The sequence below is a fragment of the Lolium rigidum genome, chromosome 2, assembly GCF_022539505.1.
Source record: "Lolium rigidum isolate FL_2022 chromosome 2, APGP_CSIRO_Lrig_0.1, whole genome shotgun sequence".
NCBI lineage: Eukaryota > Viridiplantae > Streptophyta > Magnoliopsida > Poales > Poaceae > Lolium > Lolium rigidum.
In genome coordinates, this window is record NC_061509.1 from 159450227 (window position 1) to 159474353 (window position 24127).

General features: G+C 46.7%; 2 protein-coding genes and 1 non-coding gene across 5 annotated transcripts; 1 reads left to right on the plus strand and 2 right to left on the minus strand.

Moving 5' to 3' along the window:
• Nucleotides 1-3462: 3462 nt before the first annotated feature.
• On the plus strand, nt 3463-3933 carry LOC124687558. The gene has a single exon (XM_047221331.1). The coding sequence runs from the start codon at nt 3463-3465 to the stop codon at nt 3706-3708; it is 246 nt and encodes an 81-aa protein (XP_047077287.1). The 3' UTR covers nt 3709-3933.
• A 4197-nt stretch (nt 3934-8130) lies between these two features.
• On the minus strand, nt 8131-8203 carry TRNAA-UGC. Its single transcript has one exon. It is a non-coding gene; the product is annotated as a tRNA-Ala (tRNA).
• A 1246-nt stretch (nt 8204-9449) lies between these two features.
• Nucleotides 9450-19477, minus strand: LOC124692501 (UDP-sugar pyrophosphorylase). 3 transcript variants are annotated; one of them, XR_006999564.1, is made up of 18 exons: nt 19346-19477; nt 16539-16643; nt 16192-16308; nt 15859-15999; nt 15112-15208; nt 14288-14415; nt 14118-14189; nt 13939-14003; nt 13693-13753; nt 13491-13608; nt 13086-13210; nt 12671-12747; nt 11372-11477; nt 10691-10750; nt 10215-10295; nt 9892-10131; nt 9579-9805; nt 9450-9489 (listed from the first exon to the last, which is right to left on the minus strand). XR_006999564.1 is itself a non-coding variant. In XM_047225891.1 (17 exons), exons 1-17 carry the CDS (start codon nt 19475-19477, stop codon nt 9638-9640), a joined length of 1893 nt encoding a protein of 630 aa, XP_047081847.1. In that variant the 3' UTR covers nt 9456-9637. The 3 variants fall into 3 exon arrangements, 1 of the variants encoding a protein (XP_047081847.1); XR_006999563.1 differs by having other exon boundaries at nt 9575-9805; XM_047225891.1 differs by having other exon boundaries at nt 9456-9805.
• Between the last annotated feature and the right edge of the window lie 4650 nt (nt 19478-24127).

Consider the following 24127-nt stretch of genomic DNA (forward strand, 5'->3'; position numbering starts at 1 on the left):
AGTACGGGATGATGTTGTTGCGGTTCATTATGTGCCTTCAGATTTGCAGTTGGCGGATTTCTTTACGAAGGCACAGACTCGAGCGCAGCATGATTTCTTACTCTCCAAACTCAGTGTTGTGAATCTACCATGAGTTTAAGGGGGGTGTTAGATGTATATATCTGTATATTGTAGTTTCTCCATATGTTAGGAAGTTTTCTGCATATATACACTTGTACATGTACTATATATTGTGGCATTTGGCCCCTGGAAATACAACCAGCATATTGTCCTAACAAACAATATTCATCCATGACGTCGCGATCGGATTGCATTTCAGCCGCTCCCAAGAACACGAGCAGCTATAGGATTCATGCACGCATCCGTCGAGACTCGAGAGGAGGACCCAAAAAAAAATGGCTGTGTGCGCTCGATTTCAGAGTCCAAGATCAACTCGGCAACTAAAAAAAATCGCTGGCTGTGGTATTATGATGATCTGGCGGTGCTAATTTTCTACTAGGACCATTTGCTCTGACAGAGAAGAAGACTCGTGCATTGACGCCACGAGCTCGCCGCGCTCTCAATTATCGGAAGCGAGATGCCACCTGCTCCGTCAATCAATACGGGCGGCAGGACCGCACGGGATGCAATTCGATTTCTACTGCCGATTCTTCAATTGCAAACTGTTCCTGGCTCTATCAATCCATACCGAGCGTCTGAGCGCGTGCAGTTAATCGGGAAAAAGAAAAGCAGGCAGTCGAAGTCACGCTGCCGATTACTCGCTCCTGCGGCGGTGCTCCGAAAACCTGCAGCGATGGCGAACGAGCTCACTGTTGGAAACCTATTTCCTTTGGAATTTCCATGTCAGGAATCCACTGCCGCTGGCTTCAAAGCTGACGGCGACGTGAAAATCCAAGGTCGCTGGCCCAAGAATCCGAGCCGCAGAGGAGCTAGGGGGAAGGGAATCACCGCAAAGAAATTCTTGCGAATCCACACTCGCCACAGTGTCTCGGTGCGCCCATGTGACCCGATGGTACAGTCCATGACCCGTTGTCCAAATCAAGTGCTCCCATTTCCTGCCCCGCTGCATGTCCTTTGCCCTCCTGAGCATACAGCTGCGCTAGGACCGTAGAGGCGAAGCTGCACTTTACCAAGTTACCACTTACCACCACAGGTTATAAGATTATTAAAAGAGAAAATTTTGCAGGGACTTATTTGAAAAGGATTGCTCATGTGGCATCAGTCAACGCGCACATGTTGAAATCACTTAGACATATATAAGAGCATCTCTAACCGATCCCTAAAACTCTTGAGAGAAACAAATTTGCGCCGCTAACCGAAAGGGCCGACTCTAGCTGAAACCCTAAATCGGTTAGGGGCACATATATAGCTAATTGAGGAGCAAAAATCCCCCATCCCCTCCTATATTTTCTCGGCGGCCGGCTGAGGAGCAAATCTATCCCCATCTTCGTAACCGTACCACCTTCGGCTGCCGCCAAACCCATCCCCACGACCGGATCTTCCCGCCGCCGCTCTGATTACATTTGAAAAAAATATTTTCACAAAAAGGCACATCATGTATGGACATCGATGAGTCTCATACCAAATAACCAAGGCCATGACCATATCCTACCATATTGGCCAGAGGCATTTTGCGGTTAAGAAGAAGCTAAACACAGAAAGTTGTGCTAAAAGTGTTTCCCTAACTTAGAACTGTAAATTTTACTACATACTGACACCGTTTAAGATTTGCATTTGTTTTAGGGCTCTTTTAATTCATATGATTTGTATATGAATTGTGTAGAATTTGAATTCTATGGAAAAATTTCCTACACAAGTTATTTGATTCATAAGAACATATGCAATAGTAATCTTCTAGTGTAAATCATATAGGAAAAAAAACATGAAGTATGACCTCATGGAATTTTTTTTTGCTACAATCAAACACACCTCATTTTCTCATAGAATTCAATTAGTCGTGACATTTCAATCCTATACTTTTTCTACCCAGGAACCCTTAGCCTAGTCTGCATTGTCTCTCAAAACGGGCAAAAATACCTTGGGTGAAAGTGGGCTTGCATTCCTGCTACCTACCCACCTCACTCATGATGGTAGTGAAATGGAGCCCTGGAGTGGCAGTACCGTGGACCCGTGCCGTAGTACTACCCTCGCACAACATTAACGGAACCAGGCAGAGGCGTTGAAAGGGCGATGCGCGCGCGGAGCAAAAAGGCTTGGCAGGTCGTTCGTTCGTTAGAGCATGTCTAGCAGGCCCCTTATATTTCTGTCCCGTATCTGGCTGCTTTTTCGCCCCGTATCCAAAAGTTGGCAACGAAAGAGGCATTCCGTCTAGCAGAACCCGTATTTCGCCCCGTATTTTCAAAAATAAAAACCCCGGGAAGTTCGATTTCAATGAATCATACTACGGATTTCATTGATCATACTACGGATTTCATTGATTCTACATCCAGAATGCGCGATCCTACTCGGGGAGGTCGACTAGGTACGAGTCCGCCTCCGCCTCCGCCTCCCGCAACTCCGCCTCCTTCGCGGCGGCGATGGCCGCCGCCACCTCTTCCTCGATTGCCCTCTTCCTCTTGGCGTCGTCCTTCGGGAGCTGCCGTAGCTCCTTCAACAAGTCCGGGGCCTCCTCGTCATCGCCGGCGAGCGGAGCTCTTCTAGCGCTGGTGCTCCCGCTGCTCCAAGCCTCTTTCGCCCGGCGGCGGCGCTCCCGATCGGCGCGCCACTCGTCGAACTTGAGCCCGGCTCATCGGCTTCATCGGCGGATCCTCGATGAACCGGCGCCGCCCCGCGCGAAGTCGATTAGCTTTTCCGGGACGGACGCGGCGCCGTTGTACTTGCCGGCCGCGCCACGCGCTGCCGGCGGCGGATCTCTTGCATTGCCGCCGCCACGCTTCCTCTACGGTGTCCCGGCGAGCGGGATCGCTTCGATCCGCTCGCCGGCGATGCCCTACTGCGGCGGCGGGAGTCCATCCTAGCTTGGGGGTGGAATGCGGCGCGGGGAGCGGCTAATTGCTCGCCGGAGCGGGAGGAGGAGGCGGCGGCGCGCGGCGGAGCTAGGGTTGCGGTGAGGGGTTAACCCCTCACTCGCACCTGCGCCCACTATATGTACGGGGCGAAGGGGCCGATTTCCTGGGCCCCGTATTCCGCCGAAACGGGGCGGCCCGAATACGGGGCCTGCTAGACGGCCCGAACCGCGCCTGCCCCGTATGTCGCCGGAATTTTACGGGGTGGGCGGGTTATACGGGGCCTGTTAGACATGCTCTTATATACGCTTTCCCCGCTCTCTCCGCACCTATGCCATATCCTCTCTGCCCACACTGCCTGCTTCGAGTTCGAGCAACCTACCACACTGTACACTGGACACCATAGCTCAGCTCGGAGAGTAGAGGCGTAGAGCCTGAGAGGAGAGAGCACCGTCTGCAGCTCTAGCCAGCCAGCAGATCGAGCCGCGCAAGGGGAATGGCGGCCGTGGTGGCGGCAGTGGAGGCGGGGGTGGTGGCGGTGGCGAGCGGGCGGAGCAGCAAGCTGGTGCGGGGCCTGTACTGGCGCCTGCGCGCGGCGGTCCGGCGGCTGCAGTCGGAGCGGCGCAGGTGGCGCGGCGGCGGCGCCAGGCGGGAGCGCTTCAGCAGCTTCCACTACGACGCGCTCAGCTACGCCCTCAACTTCGACGACGGCCGCCGCGCCGCCGACTTCGTCCTAGTCTAGTATGATGCGCGTCGCGCTCGTTAGCTAGGCCTAGGTGGTGCTCGATTTGGTGGTGGCTGGTTCGTGTGGGGAATCTTATTGTAGTTAGTGATCGGCGTTCTGTGTGCTTCTTTAATGCTTTAATTAATTAGGAGCTGCAAAATTTTTTGGAAGAAAAGAGCCCCCTGTAGCTGTAGTGGCTCTGTGCGCTTCCATGCGCTCTCTTGCTAATGTAGACACCACGATTTGCAGGGGTGAGATTCTTCTTCTCTGCGTTTGGTGCGTCGTGTTCATCTGCGACGGAATGAAAATATGCGCAGCTAGATTGTTTTGCTGCTATATATAGAGGCAAGTAGATCATCGGAAAGAGGACGACCAAAGGGACCACTAGGTTTGTTGACCCGAACTATGATTCCATAGCCCGTATAATGAAACTTTCCTTCAGGAGCAACCGCAAGCTGTGTCATGGACTCATCATGGTCACTGGTTGCTTCAAGAGGCAAGGGCATTTTCCTCTGGGTCTCTGAACTGGGAATATTTCCTTGAGGAGCATGATGCTCTTCTTGTTTTTGGGACAAGCATATACGTATGTGATATCTCCTAGTGTAGCTGTTAAGATTCCAGTCGACAAAAGAATAGTCTGAATGGCCATGTTCACAGTGAACATGCATGCGATGCTAGTTCACATGTTGAAGGAGAGCGGGCAATCTTGAAAAAACGCGCGCAAGAAGGAAGATGGGGACGCGCGCGGTTTCTGAGGTAGGAAGAAAGGCGATCGATAAGCAGAGTTGGTCTGAATTCTGAGGCGAACCAAAGCATGGCGACGGCTGACCAAGTGAAGCCATTGGAAGCAGGAAGGTAGAGGCCGGGGGAGGTTCCGGAGAAGAAGACGACCCCGGCCCCGGGGAAAGCAAGGAGCCTGCACTGCGCTGCCTCCGTCGATTTCCTCCGTATGCTCCGGGCCTTTCTGATGTCACGAACCGGCGCGCGAGGGGCAGCAGAACGCGGGATCGGACGTGAGCTCCAGTGAGAAATGGTGTAGACTGCTGTATCGTCACATCGCTGTTGGCATTGGCACCGCTACTGATGAAAATGAGCTGCTCCCGGTGACGTGAAGAACAGGAACTTGCACCGTACTTTGCTCCAGAACGTGACAATAGTAAGATCACTGCCGGAATTAATAAGAACCGCAACCCGTTTCACGATTAGGAAAAGACTGTCACCCATTTGCTGGATCTAGCAGAAATTATCAGCAGTGGTCCCGCAAAGTTCGCGTGGTGACATGAATCGTCGAACCCATGACAGGATTGAGAGAGAGGTTGCTTCTATACACCTGCCCACGGCACGAGGAATGTCATTCGAAATGGAGACGGGGACAGCCAGCCTGGGGTGATGCTTTCGATCATTGGATTGGATACATGAGACGAATGATGTGCTCGCGTATACGCCTCCATTGCGATCGAGCAAAATAAAGAAATAGAATGATTTTTCTTTAATCTTAGCTGCTAAATCCATTGAACAGATATAAAAAGGCCTAGCTAGAGATCCACACTGATTTAAGGAAACCTGGGCAAAAACCTAAACAAAGGCAAGACATAGAAGACGTCGCAAGGCGGAATACTAGTCGGGCACCCGAGCTAGCTACTACTCCCTCTACCAAAGTGCGCACTGAAAAATGTGGCATCCATCGAATCTGCCATCATCTCACACTCTTGCATGTGAAGAGGGCACCTGCTGCCCACCCTCATTAACCACGGATCCCTCTTACTAAATCAATCTCCAAAACGATGACCCAAGAGGGAACATGGCGCCAAGTAGCGTCGCTATCGTTTGATCTGGAAGACAAGATCTAGGGTTTTCCTTGGAGCATTTTCTAAAGGTATGTGAGAGCTGCTACATCGACGCCTTTAACAAGGAAACGACGCCCATAGGCATCGCCGTCAACTGCTCCAGCCACAACCGGAGCACGGCTTACCGGTAGCTTCAGCCGCACAAGCCCAAAACTAGAAACTAGCTAGCCAACGCGCAAGCCTCTGCATCCATGGCCGATCGCACCTCCTAGGTAAGCCCAGTGCGTCGTAGGCCCGTAGCCCTCCTTCCACTTCTTGCAATGGATGGAAGGATGCAACACCTGCCGCGGTGCCATTCCAGTTCGGGATGCAACGCCCATTGTGGCGCCATTCATCTCCGGATGATGCAACACCCGCAGCAATGCCATTTGTCTCCCTCCAGCCTCCACCACCTCGATCACCAAGCATAGCAGATAGCTACACACAGCCGCAGGAACATCGCCCCAGCGAGCAGAGCTCACTCCTAATGAGTGTCGTACCAGAATATCGCGGCCCTCGCGGCCCAGCTCTGTCGTCTAGATCGGATCCATGAGGCCCAAATCGAGCCCTCTCATGCGCAGACACCGTGTCCGCCAACCACCTCCCCGCCGCCGGCCCGATGATGGCGCCAAACCGGCCTATCAATACCTCTCCTCGTCAGCGAGACATGTTGCACCGTCTCGCCACGAAGACCACAAACACACCGCCTCTCCACATGTAAAGGGGGTTCGGGGCGCGCTCTCCTCTCCCTCCGCCTTTGGCTGTAGCGGCCCCATGCTTTTGTACCCTCTCTTTTCAAGGGTTTTGGGTCCCTCTGGAGCCGCCCCGTGCGAGAGCGACCCGGGAGGGAGAGGATGTAGGAAACATTCAAAATCTTCTAAATTAGCATTAGGGGAGGTTTTCCTCTTTCTCTCTTTTGCAAACCAAGTTGAATGATTTGCTTGATTCTAGTGCAAAATGATCAATATGTAAAATCTGAACAAGTAACCGCGGAGATTCGTGCCAGAATCCCCTTTACATTTGAAAGAAAGGGTACAAAAGCATATTTATTCCGAATGAGACGGCGAAATGCCTTTGGACTACGATGTTTACCATGCGCCCGAATATCAACATGGTAATCTTCGTCGATTACCAAAAACAAAGCCATTTATGGATATTGTCACTAAGTAGATGCAGATCCACTATATGCCCTTATATGGGTGGATCCTATAGATCGACCAGGTCGGTGTATACCTGGTGTCGCATACCCCGCGCAAGTATGGGCCCATGAAGTTCGCATTTTTTTAGCATAGTAGTGACCACTGTCAACAAGATGAGCATAGAGCTATATGTCCATCATCAAATTACTTTATGACTGCCAAAGCATCCACAAGCCATCGGGTATAGCATCATCTGCTCCACCAGACTTCATAAGAGCACCAACCATCATTTTGAACCCATCTTTGAGAGAGGTGACTAATGGATCATCTTCAATGAGCACAACCTTAGCCTTTTTTGGTGGTGCTTTGGCAGAAGACTCACCTACATTTAGCGACGTTTGCAACTCACTTCTTCACTCACATTAATAGAGAGGGGACCATTCCCAGACTTGGCATATTTCTCAGTAGCCGTGGTTGGCCAAAAGTATATGTTGATTTTCCAGAATGATGTACCAAAATTGGTTGCAACAACCCTATTCCGAACGTTATGTCCAGTGATGTGCAAAAACATCGCCACTTGTTGCTCCACACTTGCATGAACACTATCTTCTAGCAAGTTGCGATCCCTCTATGTTACACATCCGAAAAAAGGAGCTCTTTTGAACCTCAACATATTTTCTACATGTAACATCGCATTGGCTAATTTTACTACTGAGCTATTCAATACGATGTTGATCCCTTTCATGCATTGGCCCATAACTTATACGTGCTCCTCTTCTTCTTTTTTATAGCACCTACATCTACAAAAATTGTAGCAAAAACAATAAAAACAACAGCTCCCCTAATCATCATTATCCTTCTACCCATCATCTCGCCCATCTACAATGCATCCATTTTAACATAGATTACCACAATACACAATCTAGTTGTTGAAAAAAAAATCAGTCAGCACTCAGCAGCATATACAACATATTGCTCAAACTAGTAATCGATTTGAACCCAAAGTAGTATCTTTTTCCGGTCAATTTCGAAGTGGACAGGGCACACAACAACAAGAAACTCAGCTCAAAACGATGCACATGGTCATATCTTGCTGCTCGCTGGTACACCTGCACCGGCTCAACCGCACGCTGCCTCCTGGTATGCCCAGCCGCCGGGTAGAAAAGGAGAAAGCTACACTGTAGAGGCTGAACTGAAGCTGGGCTTCAAAGAAAATACGTTCAGAAAGGGAACTGAGCCTGATCAATGATGGGCCAAAAGAAGGGATGGGAAAGTAGAGAATATGCAAATTAGCATTGGGTTTCAGAAGGAAAATGTCTGACTAGAAAAATCTAATCAAAGATGGGCCAGAAGAAGTAAAGGTGGAGAACATGTGATTTTTTTTGAAACAGTGAGAACATATGAATTTAAACTGTGCTTCAGAGGGAAAACGTTTGCCTAGAAAATGGTCTTTCTGAAGGAAAAAAACTAAAATCTGGAGATGCGGGGGATCGAACCCCGTGCCTCTCGCATGCAAAGCGAGCGCTCTACCATTTGAGCTACATCCCCGATTATGTTAATTTTGAAATCTTAGCTGATTTGATCTTATATAACTTCTGTCTCTTTTCATGGGTAAATAATACGAACGCCCATCCCCTTGTGGCGAGTTGATGTAGGTTGAGACATTACGCGCACACCTCAAGGTCCAGACTAGATGAATCACGTGCAAAGACAGTGGAACAGCACTTGGTAGAGATTTGTTCACTATCGTCGCAAATTGTTCAGTCGATGAGCGCCCTCTACCGCTGTGGCCCTGTCTGGTTTCATCCTTACCAGTGCTGCTCGGCGAATTCTCGCTGGGAGAGTGGCACGGCATCATACGACGCGCTTAGTCACCCGCAATGTCCTGCTGAGATCATAGCGTCCAACAGAAGTCAAGTGCCAACGGGGATTAACATGAAAAGACTACTGTTCGTCAATCTTGAAACCGAACATTCCAAGACACGAAGGAAGCGAACAAGATGGCTCATCGAGTCGTGCCCATTAGACCTGCCTGCAACAGTGAAGTGCTGCTCCACTCATCAGCTACACACGACACAAAACTTGATGTATGCCAATGATGAATACCGAATTTATTTGTTCCCTACTCATATGCTATAGACTATGGTCCTTAATAATGTGAGCACCAAATTCCAGTTTTTCGAAGTCCTGTGATCATGCTGTGAAACCATGAAAACTGAGCTTAGGTGTCTCGTATGGTTTGTAATAGTACCCATCTGTTTTGTCCAATATGGTTTGCAATACACTGTGAGACATATAAGCGCGTCCTTGCATGAATACAGTAGAAGATATTTACTTCATTTATGTATTTGTTCGGAAAACATTGATGTTTAGCGTAGAACAATTTGCAGAATTCCTCAAATCTGTTGGGTTAGGTTTTAGATGAGGTTAGTGGACCAGCAAAAGGTGTTCTGTTTACGGCTGAGGCACATTGTCCGCCTCCAGATTTCAAGCATCTTTTAACTAGTATTATTTTTCAAAGTATTTATCATTTTATACTCGATTTAATTGCTAGCTATCGGTCTTGTCTTTTATTTTCAAATCAATTCCAGCAGTATTCAGACAGTTCCACGAGTCGCAAAGAGAGCCTCCATTATTGAACGCAAAAGCACCTACCAATCTTTATTTTCTGTGCAAAGTGTCAAGTACAAAAAAACAATAAATCAGCCTCACATACCAACCATATGCAAAAACTATTAACTTCCTTTACTTTACAGAGACAAGTAAATGGCCACTAGTTACAAATTCACATTAGGACTGCCTGGTTGGTGAAGCAGCCCTGCTCCTTATTACCCCTGCAAGTTCAAAGAATGGTTTCAGCTTATTGCTATTATTACAACAGTGAACGCCACCCAATATTAGGAGGACAAGGTATGGTACCCACAACTGTACTATTCCCAGCTGCAAATTGGCAGGGATCATGTGTCAACCCGTTATGGTTGTTCATGAACTCAAGCAATGCTTCCCAGGCTCGGTATAGTTCACCTCCAGCTGCTCAACCTTCTCAAACTTGAATCCGCGGATCCTGGTCTCTTCCTTCTCCAAGGTGTCCTTATAGTCGATGTGCCGGATAGGCCAGCCCTTGTTTTCTATGTGACCGGTGACTTTGACCTGCGGTAACAAAGAATTCACCGCTAAGATGACAGTAACCACAGAAATTTGCTAGTTTTCTTTCAGTTACCGGTGTTTCATGTTACCTCTGCTTCATCGACGGAGTTGACAATAAGAGCGCCGTCCAAGGAAAGACCGTCGATGATCACGTTCTGGCCATTGATTACCAAAACTGATCTCTGGGATACTGAAGAGTTTCCATTCACCTTTTGCTTGACGTCCTTCAATGTCAGACCCCACCTCGGGCTCCAGGTTATGCGTGGCCAAACCTCCACCTCTTGACCGTTGAAAGTGCTGATTACGGGGTCATATATTTGTGCACCAGCCTGTAAAAGAAGGGGAGAAAGAAGCTTGTTGAGCTGGAACGCAAGCAAGTTGACAAGGATTAAGTGCCTGCTAATGTCATCACCTTTCTTAAAATAAGGCTGTTTGCCCTGTAGATTGCCATCTCTCCTGAGGTTGCACTGTGAAAAGGATTGCCTTTTGGAACCTACATCAGGTATATTGTAGACTTCTCAAATAAAGAAATACCAAAGCCAACAGCTTAGAAACTGAAGTATGGCTCTCGCATAACATGTGTATAATAGTAACCTAGTGCAAAAAATTAATCGAGGATAATGACATCAATGTGCATATGAAATACAAATGGCATCATAAGAGTGAAGAGGATCTTTAGTTCTCGGCGTGTCACAATAAGGCAAAGTCAGTACTGACAACTAACATGGCTATCAGGATACATACTTTAACTTGGATCACAATTCTTCAATACGACCATAAATTCAGATCAAGCCCTCTTCCTACCAATCATAAATGCTTCATATGCAGGTTTAGACGTATATGTGATGCAAAATATATAAAATTCAGTGTAAAGGGAAGAAATCATACTTTAGCTGCATCTTCAGGATTGTTCTTTACAGGAGCATATGCAAGCCAAGTATCCATCACCTACATTGAAAAAGGGCAAGGAATGAGAACAGAACAGTAAGGACACGAAACCTAATCACCCAAGAGAGAACTTTCTTCTTTTGCATCTGACTCATATATACCAAATTACTAATAGGATCAATGTAAGGACCATGTACAGTTATGATGCCATCCCTGTAAGAAAACAAAATCAGCTGTATGATTGTACGTGCCTACTTCTATAAGCATGTGGGTGGTTTACTGTAGGGAAGGTATACAACTCTACGGTACGAAACAAGATGGTCTCAACATAGATCATACAGATGTAATACTAACTTCTGTGAAGAGACTACAGCTAACACAGATAATCCGAACCCCCTCTAATCTATGTGGCATACAAAGTCCACCAGTTTGAGTCTGCAGATCTGATATGTAGGTGTTGACTGCATACCTAATTACGTACACCAGCATTACTTATGACAGATTAGATTCAGATTCACCATATCCAACATAGTAAGATTTGGAAAGACCAAATGTGAAGGAAGTACTGGGAAGCAGCGACATGCTTCTAGTGCAAGATATATAATCAAAAAGTTATAGTCGGTCAGCTAAGAAAAAAAAGCATTCTTTCAAGGGAGGCCTCAGCTGTAAGATGTTCCTTACCGTAAAACCAACTTTCGCAGTTGGAGGTAGTGTTTTTGGATAGTCTTGCATCATGCACTCAAGACGAGTGGAGGATTTGAATGCTGTCTTGGTAGAGTCAGTATACCTAAATTGAGAAAATGATGAAAGTAGAATAAAATTAGAATAAAGTACTCCGAGTTCTGGTCAACAAAACTGACAATATCACATCAGGATATATGAACAGACTTCGATATTATTAAAAACAGTACTTCTGAGATAAGTTGTAAACTCTTAAATCAATGATGCAACTAAGAAGATAGTATGAAAACACATGTTATCAGGCAGATAAGATAACTTTATGTACACCGATGAATCGATATCAAAGAGAGGAATTTTTTTAACAGCAAGTGCTGCATAATGCAAAAAAAAATATATACACTAATGAATTAGGTTAAAAAGAGGAAGAGCAAAACCAGGAACAAGTTCATTCTGCAACCTTAAATGACCACTGACAGTCAATCTGGGCATGGTTTGGTTTAAAACCGTTCAAACCGTGAGCCCAAACCGCACCGCACCGCCTCTCCGGTTTGTATCCGGTTCGGCCCAGCAACCCAGTCAACCCGTACGAAAAATATCACTCGCTGGTTTCAACTGGTTTCGACCCAGCCAAACCCGCACCGCACCGTATTCCCCATCGCACCGAACAGAGGCGCTGCGCCGCCGCATCTGTATCTCACAAATCCGGCGCGACGGCCGACGGAAGCGACGGCATGGCGTTCGGCGGAGGCTCAGGGCACCGGGGCTGCGACGGAAGCAGGAGCCACCGGCGGAGCGGCCTCGACGCCGGCGAGGGCAAGGCGGCGACGGACCGGAGGGGAGTGGGCTCGGCGCCAGAGGAGGCGAGGCGGTGACGGCCAGGACAACTCAGATAACGCCATCTTCCCAGCAGCGTTCGGAGGAGGTGAGGCGGCGACGGCCAGGGCAACTCAGATAACGCCATCTTCCCAGCGGCGTTCGGCGGAGGCTCAGGTCGGCGCCGTTCGCGTGCCTCCTCAACGCACGGTGCAGCCAGTTTTGAACCGTATAAAACCTGGGACCAAGCCAAACCAAACCGTGATGCCCTAGCATATTTTAGTGGTTTACACCGGACCAAACCGTTTAGAACCAGGTGCAACGGTGTGGTTTGAGGAAACCTCCCAAACCAGTAGAAACCGGGAATGCCCAGGCTGAACTGACAGAAACAACCCTCAAAAACTGAACTGAAAGTGGATAGATACTTGTTGCAATAATTAGCATTGTAAATATTAAGTCTTTGGAGCAAATGGGCTGAATAATTACTTTGGATTTACAAATTCAGAAATGGCACCATGTGTTTTCTTGAGCTCCTCAATGTACGGCCCAAGCTCCAGTATCAACTGCAAAAGGGCAGCATATATAGTCAGCATAAAAAAGGAAGCTCCAAGATATTATGCATACAAAAGCTCACAAGAGAGTGTTGTTCATTTTCAGAACAATGGAGAACATGTAAAATGTTAATCAGCAGTTATACTAAAATTTATGACAGCAACACCTATGGTATCTGACTGTAGTGTTTTTTTTTACATGTATGTCATTGTGGTGTTGATACTACACTAAAAGATCACACTAATGATCTTAATTAACAGGTTAACCGCCATATTTTCAGTATTTAAGACCCAATGAAGCAAAAAATCATTAGGAAGACAAATCTCAAGTGTTTTAACATAACTGTTACCTGGTTTATATTTCCAGGGTATGGTGAGTAGCCTGTTTCACTATTTGCATCTCCATCAGGATGCCCAGTTGCACGAAGGAGTGGATCAAGTTGATTGTACTCAACATTGATCACCATTGTTCTACCTACACATAAGAACACATCCAAGTCAATTTGACAGAACAAATAGTTGAACATAAGTGAAAAAAACGTGTGAAAATGCATTCTTCTGTCATAATCGTAGATTAAATGGACAGTACAGAACAAGCTGAACAATAGCGATAGCATAAATATGTTTGAACAACGATGGTATTTTTATTGATTTCCACCATACTGGTCTACTCTAGAATCACTATTTGATTCATAACATTATTGTCCACCTATCAGGAAAGCTCACATGAAATGACGTGAATATAGCAAATTTACCATCAACATGAGTAAGTTTGGTTATTCCACCAATGGCTTCCTTTGCCTTTCGAGGAACTGCGAGAGAATTAACATTGTATCCCTTTGTAGCACTGACACCTAACGCTGATGGTATTGCCTACAAAAAGATGGTAGAACTAAGTTTCCAGTTCCCTAAGTGTTTTCCCAATTAAAATACAGTCAAAAAGGGCATTGTACAAACATTGAAGAGCAACCCATTTGTGTCCTGGAAAAAGAGAACCCATTTCCGCCCTTTACTCTTCCTGTAAAAAAAAAAGGTGAAGTAACAGAAAACAATGTTCATAAAATCTATGTGTACGTGGTTGATCTTTGATTGATTATGCTTTACTAATATTTCAGTTAACAGTTATTTGTCTTCAAACAAGCCAACTTTTCTGATTGAGAAAGTTTCTTGAATGAGAAACACCTCTTGAATCAACAGGCATACCATTGCTCAAGTAAACCACTTGAATAAAGAAGAGAATGAACATCTCCATGCCCATGTGGCTTTGTCTGCCAATCACGAAACAGAATTAAGACAAGTGCAAACTCAAGAAGACAAAAACAACAATAAGACGTCACACACTTTAAACCCCAGTATTAATGATCATTCTAACAAATTAGCACCTGGATCTTGTACTTGTCATTTGGATCTAATGCAAGCCTTGCATCATTGTCCGCTAGACATGCCACTTTTTCCTGAAACAAGCAAGAATCAGTCAGCACCAATAGTAACAGCTGTATATGTTTTTTGCCCCTAAGAATCACATAGTATAAAAAGCAAAATAGACAGCCACCTGCTTTAGAATTTTGACTTGTGATGGTTCCATTCCAAAATAGGAGTTCGATTCCAAAAGCTTGATGGTCAGTGCATTCGTATCATCCGAAGTCATAATAACAAATGGGATCTTCGTATCACATCCCCCTGCACACTCAAAGAATGAATATTAATTAGTTAACGCAATGTCAGAATTTTAAAATCATGCCAGATGAGCCATTTACAACAAACGCAAAATTTTATGTTTCTTTATCCAACATGTTCTCTAAAGATCTATAAGGTTGGGAAAAGGAGAGGTGCAATTCTATACTATCAATGCGCGGATAGAATTAGAAATCAGATACCAAGGAAGCCTGGTTTAACAGTAACTTATCTTATCTTATGCAGTTCTTTAACCTGGCCTAAGTACATCTTGGTCTAGTTTAAGTACAAATTAGTTGTATAAATACAAAGTTGCATTCTATGATATGTATTTCAATGTCAACATTTCTTTACATGATAACAACAACCATTCAAGTTACTTCTACAACCTCAGGTTAGCTCATTCAGGCCAGTCACACCAACCAACAGGAAACATAGCAGAGAAATACTTCCAACATCATTGTTGTAAAAACTGGTAGTTTGTTTCAAGAAAAATTTCAACTAAAGCAAGCCAGTGCCTACCGCGAAAATCAAAATATTATTAACGAGTTACAAAACATTTGGTACTAAAAACAATGAATAACGAAAAGTACAATAGGAAATATACAAAAAGTATCAGTGAGAAAATAATCAACGATGACAGAAATCATAAAAATTCTAGCAAGTGACTAATAGATTGCACATGTACCATAGTCTACGTACCTTCCAGTTTGCAGCTGGCCTCTTGTAAAGCCAGGATAGACTCTATGTAATGTTGAAGATAACATTTCCCAGTGGTTGTTTCCCTGGGGAGTGCTACCTGTGCAATGAAATAACTAATAAAATCAGTGAGATGGTACTTTCATAAGCTTTGCTTGAAGTCAAGATCATTCAACAAAAACCATATATGTCCACAGGGAATGATTTAGATGTTGCTACCAAGCAATAAGACCAATGAAATTATCTGTACGATCGTCTTAAAAGTTGATAATGGGCTCCAAAGGCCAAAGCTAGTGATACTCAAGCGTCCTTAATCCTATCTTAATTAAAAGTCTGTGCACCTTATTGGTTTGTGAAGATGGATTTCAGTATTTCTTATTGTTCATTGTACATCCGTAAATTTTGCTCTGAGCAGTGTTTTATGTTCTATGTCTGGCACGATGTGCGGTAGTGCTAACCAGCAAATGCAGAAGAAGAAAAACTATAGCATAAACATAGGGTGTGAAAGTGGAAGTATTCTAATAAAGCAATCAATACCGCAGCTGCATGACAGCAAAACACTAGATCTACTTAGAGCATCCGCTTCCTTAGCATTCCAAAATTAAGCGCTTCCTTAGTATTCTAATTAATGGATGCCTGCCTGCTCCCATGGTAAATTATGAATGAAAAACTTCAACTGTAATACGGTCACATGACAATCTTTCCAATTCTTGGCTATAAGTTTTGCATTAGGAACTCAAGCCACATTACCTTAATTCCTTTGTAACCAAGTCTTTCACCAAGCCCACCAGCTACAAGAACGAATGCAGCATTGCGTGCTTCTTTTACCCCAGCTGCTTCCAACGACAGGAAGTTCTCATCGCCAAAGGTCAATACTTCCCCTGAGGGAACCTGAAAATACAACCATGCATTTCTTTCAGATAATACAGGAGCAGGCATACCAGTACACAATGGTTCAGAGCAGAAAAAGAAGAAGCAATCAAGAATCTGGAATTGACAGTTGAGATCATATACAACACAAGAAAGCGCATTTGAAGACAGCCCAACAAATTCATGAAAAGAAGGGCGCACAGCAAGACTTACAGAAGGCGTGAAGCCGTCATATGGATTTTGCCCTGCCTTGGAATCCGCTAAAAGCTTTTTGGCATTCTGGATGTATGATGCGAGACCACCAGGATAGCTCGAATGTAGCCGACAAACCTATACAGTGGAAACTTTAGCAGGAAAAGAAACAATCTTAATTTTTTATGCTTATGAAACTTGTTAACTTCCGATAGAAATATAGTACGAGTAGCAGACAAGTTGCTCTCGTATTAAAACTTGTCACAATAAAGCATGTAGCTGTATCTTCTGGTAGGGTCTCAGTGCAAAGACTATGAATCCATGTGACTCTGGCACTGAAATATTCCATGGATACAGCAAAGACAAACCTGGTCAAAGAAGCTCTTCTTCTTGTCATCATCGACACCCGGTTCCGGCCAGTGCTCAAACAGGTGCCCCTGGCCTTCACTCAGCAGCATCTTGGCAAGTTCGACCTACAACCACAGGGCAACAGGTATTACATAAAACTCAAGCTCAAACAATGTGCGCTATAATCCACCGTATTTCCATGAATGAACTGCCGCTTGTACACACAAATCAAAGAGCGTAACGTATGCTCGGTCAAGCCAATGTTCAGAAGTTAGCAGGATGAGAGTACAGTAGGGACGGAATCGCATTTCCAGGAGGCTCTGTTAACTTTGCAGCAGGTGAGGGTGGGCCGGGCAAGGCAAGGCAAGGCAATCAGCATCACCACGTGAGGGAACTAAGCCGAGGCAGTAGTTAGCCGTACCAGCGTTAAATTATTGTGTGCATCAGATAGTGCGAACTCCACTATTAGAGCATGTCTAACAGGCCCCGTATTTTTTCGCCCCGTATAACACGAGTAAAGGGCCCTGTATCCGGATTTCGCCGGCCAAAAACTCGGGCGAGCTAGCAGAGCCCGTATCCCCACCCCGTAAAACAGAATATTCTGTTTTACGGGGTGGGGATACGGGCTCTGCTAGCTCGTCCGAGTTTTTGGCCCCTCAAAACAGGGTTTTAGACAGAAATTTGCACAACAATTTGACATCAAACATAGCACATCCAAAATATGTGATGCATAATTCATAGTTTTAACATGACAACACGATCATAGGCAATGTTCAAGCCACGGAATTCCCAAATGTGATCAACCATCAACGGATCCATCACCACCGGCGCCACCGCTCGCCGGAGACTCACCTTGATCACGAGCTTGACGCGCAGCCTTCTTCCTCGCAATGATGTCCGCCTTGGTCTCCTTCCACCACGCCGGCTGATCCTCGTCCATGCCGTCGGTGCGCATCATCATGATTTCCCTCTCCTCGGCCAAGAGCTCCTTCATGGCCTTGGCTTCTTTGGCTGCGATCATCTTCATGTCAAGCTCCTTCCTTGCTTGCACCTTGGCAAGCTTCACCACACTCTTCTTGTCGGTGATGATGAGCTTGGTCTCCAACGTCTTCATCGTCAATGCCTCCTTGGACTTCATGAGTTGATCCAACTTCTCCCGGAAGCTAGTCTGCTTCAAGTTCTACCTTGACCCTCTCCTTGGCCTTCTTGTTGCCCTCGGGCTTGCCGGTGTTTCTCCCCTCATGTCGTCCGCTTCATCATCCATGGTGATAAGTGCCTCCTTCTTGCACTTTGGCTCGTTGTCCCGCAACTTCCATTTAGGAAGATGTTGAAGGATGGAAAAGCAATGTTCAAATTGAAATTCCTTGTTCTTTGAGCCGGCCATGTCCTTGTACCTACCTTGAGCATACTTGGGCTGCACAACAATACTATGAGGAGATGTTTCCACATCATGAACACATCATCAACACAAGGAAAACTTACGTAGTCCTCCGGCACGCATCCACTAGGAGGGTTGTCGGCCACTTGATCCATGGCAGGCACTCCAACGAGAACAAGCCGGCTTGATGATGTTCCATCGGCCTTCAAGGGAGCGGTAGGATCTGTCCGCCATGCTCTTCGTGCGAGGCTTCAGCTGGTGGTACCGATCCTCAATGCGCCGCCAATAGCGCTTGCCGCCTTGGTCCACTCCGGTGCACGCATCCATCCCCACCTTGCTCCAAGCACGGACCAAGATGACGTCCTCGATCTCGCCGTAGTTCGCCGTGCGTGGCTCGGCGTCGACGAAGAACCGGCGGCAGCCGGATCAACCTCAAACACCTCCTCCTCGTCACCCTCATCCTCCTCCTCCTCATCAATCTCTTCAACATTGCACTCCCCATCGAATGCACCGATACCGGCGTCCAAATTCACCGCGGAATCGTTGAGCATGTCCATGTACGATGTTGTGGACTCAACATCGAACACCTTGTCTACGTCGATGGTGGTTGGCGGCGGCGCGGGCGGCGCGGGCACCGCAACGGCCGGAACGGACGGAGGAGGGGTCGTGACCTTGGAGGCCGGCGGAGGCGCGAGGCCGATGCGGCTGATTGCCTTGGTCCGCACCTTGGCCGGCGCCACACCCTCGGCCCGGCGGCTTTGGTCTTCACCCGGCCCGTCTTCTTGGCAGCCGGCGGCGCTCGCCCGCTGAATCGGCGGCCGCCGGCGCCGATTCGAAGAATTGCTTCGGGATCCTCTTCCTCTTCGACGGGATGGCGGAGGCGATCGTGGCCGACACGACGCCGGCGGCCGGCGGACCTCCGACGGGGACATCAACCACCGCGCCCGAGGGAGGTGGACCGCCGGCGGTAGGCGGCTCTTGCGGACGGTCCATGGCGGCCGGATCCGGCCGGGAATGGCGCGGGGAGGAGATCGGGCGGCGGCGGCGGCAGTTGGCTTCGGCGAAATGCTTCCCGCGCAGTGGAGTGGGCGATAGTGGTTTCGCCCACTATCCCCGCTCCCACCCCGCACAAGTAGGGGCGAGGACCCGCCCCGTACTCGAAAACAGCAAAAACGATTCGGGGGCCGTTTTTACGGGGCGTGCTAGACGGCCGGGTAGACGCGAAACCCTCAAACCGGCGGTTATTATACGGGTTTGCCCCTTTTACGGGGTCTGTTAGACCTGCTCTTAGCATCTTGCGATCACATCGTGTGAAGTACTGTAAACTACCCAAAAGGCACTGGATTTGCAACGGGGGGTACGAGAGCGGGAAGATGATATGATAACCGCATATGGCTACTGGTAGCAGTAGTGGTAGGAGTGCAAGAAGTGGCGGCGGGGTTTGGTTACCTGGTCGTGGGAGAGGAGGTGCAGGTTCCGCCGCAGCGCGGGCGACGGCTGGGCCCACTCGTCGCCGCCGCCGGCGGAGATCCCGAGCGCGGCGACGGCCTCAGCCGCCGCGTCGACGGCGCCGGAAGCCATCGCGCGAGGAGGAGGAGTAGGACGGAGATGCGGTGGTGTGTGCCGTTGTCACGGGGCGAACCGTTTGTTGCTGCGGTGGCGTCGGCGGTTCCGTGGGAAGGACGGCGACTTCAATAGGGAGATTGATGAGTCAGAGCGAGATGCTCGGTTGGACGGAACGGGACGGGCACGTGGGGCCAGGCTGTCAGAATCGTGCAGTTTTGGCCGAGAGCTCGACTGGCCTGATGAGTCGAGACTGCCATGTCGCGCTCCCTGAACGCGGTGGAGTCAAGGATGGCCGAGGTCGTGGAGACGCTCGGGGGAAGCTCAAGATCTAGTAGTGGCGAGTTGTTAGCGTAAGGACATCTCCAACTTCAACGGGTCGACACAAATCGAAAACCTAAACGGCTGCGTCTCGTTCGTTTATTTTTACGCGTTGCGTCTAGGGTGCTCCCAACGGATCGACGCATTTGACCCGCGGACACAAATTTAGATGTTCAAATAGCAAAATAAACAGGTTTAAAGACTCAGTTGTTACATCTAAATATTTAAAAGTCTACATGAAAATGAGAGATATTGATGACTATGAAATGTATTCATGGCCAGTTAATGCCTAAGGATGCTCAATCAAATCTTTTCTAGGCGTTTGGACATGAGGTTCTCAGTGACTTCAACATTCGTATGCATATATTGCTGCCAGTTGATGCCCCACGAATTGACGCAATCAGCTCACCCTAGAAATCTCATAGGTGCTCATTGCGGCCATCCGGACGCTCGTCCTCAACGATCATGTTATGCATGATCACGCAACAGGTAATCACCTCTTGTATGGTCTTCAGCAACCAGTTATTGGCGGGTGACGGAAAATTGCCCACCGAGCTTGGAGCACACCAAATCTCGGTAGCTTCTTGCATCGTGGCAATCATCTTCGTTTTCTCTATGTTTGGATTACGGACTGTCTTCACTAATGTGGCCCACTTAGGATAGCTGCCATACACAAGATAATATGGCTTGTAATATTCATTTTCATTGATCTGGTACCTCATCTGAGCAGCTTTGCCTTGCATAAGCCTGTTGAAAATCGGAGAGCGGTGCAACACATTGATGTCATTTTGCAACCGGTCATGCCAAAGAATGAATGTCAAATCCATAAATCTTGAGATATCACTGCTTCAAGAATGACAATGCATCCCTCCGTGAAAGTGCATGGAGCCCCCATGTGTGGTTTTGGTAATTAATGATAATCCCTATGGACTAATGTTTGCATTGAGTTATATTTGTAGGACTTATCCATAGGTAATGCTTGAACCATATGTTGGCTTCAAGATTGCAATAAGAAGCAAATGAAGAAGATCAAGTGTCAAGTATGTCTTGAAGATGAAGTGAGCCCTCAAAGTTAACTTTAAGACATCAACATGATGAAGAATGAAGAAATAAAGTGTAACTTCAAGATGAGACATCTCGAAAAGATCCTTTGCTTGAATCTTGCCATCCATATGGTGATCATGGATATGAGAAGATGTGACGAAGAAGAAGTTCTCCCATGATGGGTTATGGGGGAGCAATCCACAAGATTTCGTCAAGCAAGCACAATCAAGAAAGGTGTTCCATATTGTTGCGGTCAAGACCGTCATCATCGAGCTCAAGTGGAATGTGCAAGATTAAGGTTAGCTCTTGATAGGATTTCTTTCTCACCGGTCTCACAATGTAGTTGAAGACCGGTTTATAGTTTAGTTGCCGTACTATCAAGAGGGCTCTCGAGTGAGTAACTCGATCGTATCCTTTGGAGAGCTCAAACCTTTGCATCCTTGCATCATCTTTCTTGGTTGTTATTTGGATCATCATCTTGGTATCAGATTTCCAGTTTTCCTCGGTAAGCCATCCATAATCCACCCCATAGTTGAGTTGTGAGTGTTTTCCTATCCAAAAAAAAAGCCAAAAATATTAGGGTTAGGGTTTGCCATAGCCTTAGATTGCACTAATTTCAAGTTTTAGTTGCTTTTCGTAGTTGTTTTTGCGTATCTTTTTCCTACATCTAGTATTGTGAGGGTTTGAGTATCTATTATCATCTAGTTTCAGTTTTTGTTACTTCGAGTCCACATAGCGTACAGTGTGCCTGTTTCCAACCATAGACACAGCCTATCGATATAAAGTGACTAGGAACTTCCTCAGAAGAGACTAGTTTTACCGCTCGATAGGCTGCTCATTAGGGTTTTGGCGCTTTGCATATCTTGTTGGCCGTGTTATCAAGGAGTTGTGTAAAAAACAGAAAATTGAAAAGAAGCAAAAAGAGCTACATAGCTGCGTTACAAATAGAAAAATCCAAAAAAAAAAGTGAAGTGCTAGTTGAATCAAGTGAAGGCCTAAGTTTACTTTACTGCACCCGTAGTTGAGCAATCTTGTGCCTGTCTCGTTGAGCTTTGCTAGCGTCTCTCTAGTGCATTGCAACCTTTCCTACATATAGTTGCATTGCCCCATTATATCGCCTTGTGTGAGTATCATTGGTTGTCTACGGTCAGCGCTAGAGCTTGTTATTGGTGCAAATAAGTAGCCTACCTACAGCCCCACATATATCCTGCTTTGCCATGTGATTTGTCTTATACCCTTGATATTCGCTTCGCTACATCCGTGCACTAGTTGTTACTACAAGTGGTAAGGAACACTAATTTACTTTGGAACGGTAAGATTTCCTTTTCTTATCAGTTTTTGAGTGAGTTGTGAGAGTACCACCATATATTTTTGATTTAGTGCACTAATCTACTAACCATGTCTGCTAGTGATCACAAAATTGTTAACCAGGAAAACAAGGATTCTGCAGATATCATCACATGGAGGGAGTTTGAAGCCCTTCGTAATGAGATGCGACGTGAATTCCGCACTCCAATTGCTGAGCTTAAGGGAACGGTCCAAGGGATTTCCCAGAAGTTGGATACTACACGTGAGACCGTCACTACAATGAAAGATCAAATGACGGATATACAGCGCAGTCTTGCAGATATGCGTCTGGCTATTGAGAATTTGACCGCACAACAACAACATGACGATGACGAAGATCCTGAGCTTCAAGATGACGCACACAATGCTCGTGGTGCGCCACGTGGTAATCGTCCTCGAGGATGGGCTCCACTTGGCCGCAATGGTCGTGGACATGATGAGGAAGATGGATTGGGTAAGCCCAAGTTTTCTATACCCAAGTTTGAAGGAGGTGCTGATGTTGAAGAATACCTCACTTGGGAGCTCAAGATTGAGAAGTTATGGACTTTACATCCTCACTACACTGAAGATAGGAAGATCAAGCTTGCTTCTTCCGAATTTGACTGGCTATGCATTGCGTTGGTGGGATGCATTTGTTCGTAACCGAGATGAGGATGGTGAGCAACCTATACGCACATGGCGTGCTATGAAGGAGGCGATGACTTCTCGCTTTGTGCCTACAAATTACTTGCGGAATATATTTGATAAGTTGACCCTATTGAGACAAGGTGTGAAGACTATGGATCAATATTACATGAAGATGGAGATGCTTATGCAGCGTGTCCGTGTCCGTGAGTCTCTCGAGATGACAATGCAGCGTTTCCTCAACGGTTTGAAGTATGATATCAAAGGCATTGTTCGTCACTACAGTTACACCAATATGAATCAATTGTTACATCATGCAAGAGAAGCTGAATCACAGTTGGCTGACAAAGCAAAGGCTAAGGGACGTGCTACGTGAACTGGGCATTTTACACCCGCGCGCCCCCATCTACGGCGCCAACGCCATCGACGCGCTCTGCACCTTACTCTACTCCGCCTAGCAAGCCGGTCTCGAATGTGTCTAACACAAAGAAGTCCGAATCTGCTGCAAGTACGAGTGGTTCTAACATGTCTACTGCGCGTAACCGTGATATGGCTTGTCATACATGTGGTGGCAAAGGTCACTTCAAGAGAGATTGTCCTAACCGCAAAGTCATGATTATCAATGAGGACAATGAGTATGAGACTGGAGAAGATGTTGATCCTAATGCTCCAGAAGATGATGACTATGACACTGATGGTGAAGATGCATATATGTCTGATGCTCGCACCATTGTTGTGTCGCAGCGTGCTCTTAATGTGTTGCCTAGTGCATCTACTCAGCGCTGCAATTTGTTCCAAACAAAGGAAAGTTGGTCCTGACAAAGCTTGCAAGGTCATTATTGATGGCGGGAGTTGCCGCAATTTAGCAAGCAAGGAGTTGTGTACCAAGCTGAAGTTGAAGTATCTACCGCACCCGCATCCATACTATATTCAGTGGTTGAGCGACAACGGTGAGATGAAGGTAAACCACATGGTGCGTGTTGAATTTGCTATTGGACCGTATAAGGATTGCATTGATTTTGATGTGGTTCCTATGACGGTGTGTCACCTACTATTGGGTCGGCCTTGGCTCTATGACCGTTCGGTGCAACACAATGGCCGCGCCAATACATATCACTTGGAGTTCAAGGGCAAGAAAATTAACTTACAACCAATGTCACCACAACAAATTGTCAATGAGTCTCGTCAGAAAGTTGAAGTAAACTTGGAGGATGCTTCTTTAGATAGGCGAGAGAATTGTAATATCGTGAGTGATATAACGAAAAGTGAGAGAGTGAATTCCTTAGTCTCATTAGCCACCAAAGAAGACATGAGAGAATTTAGCGAGGATCC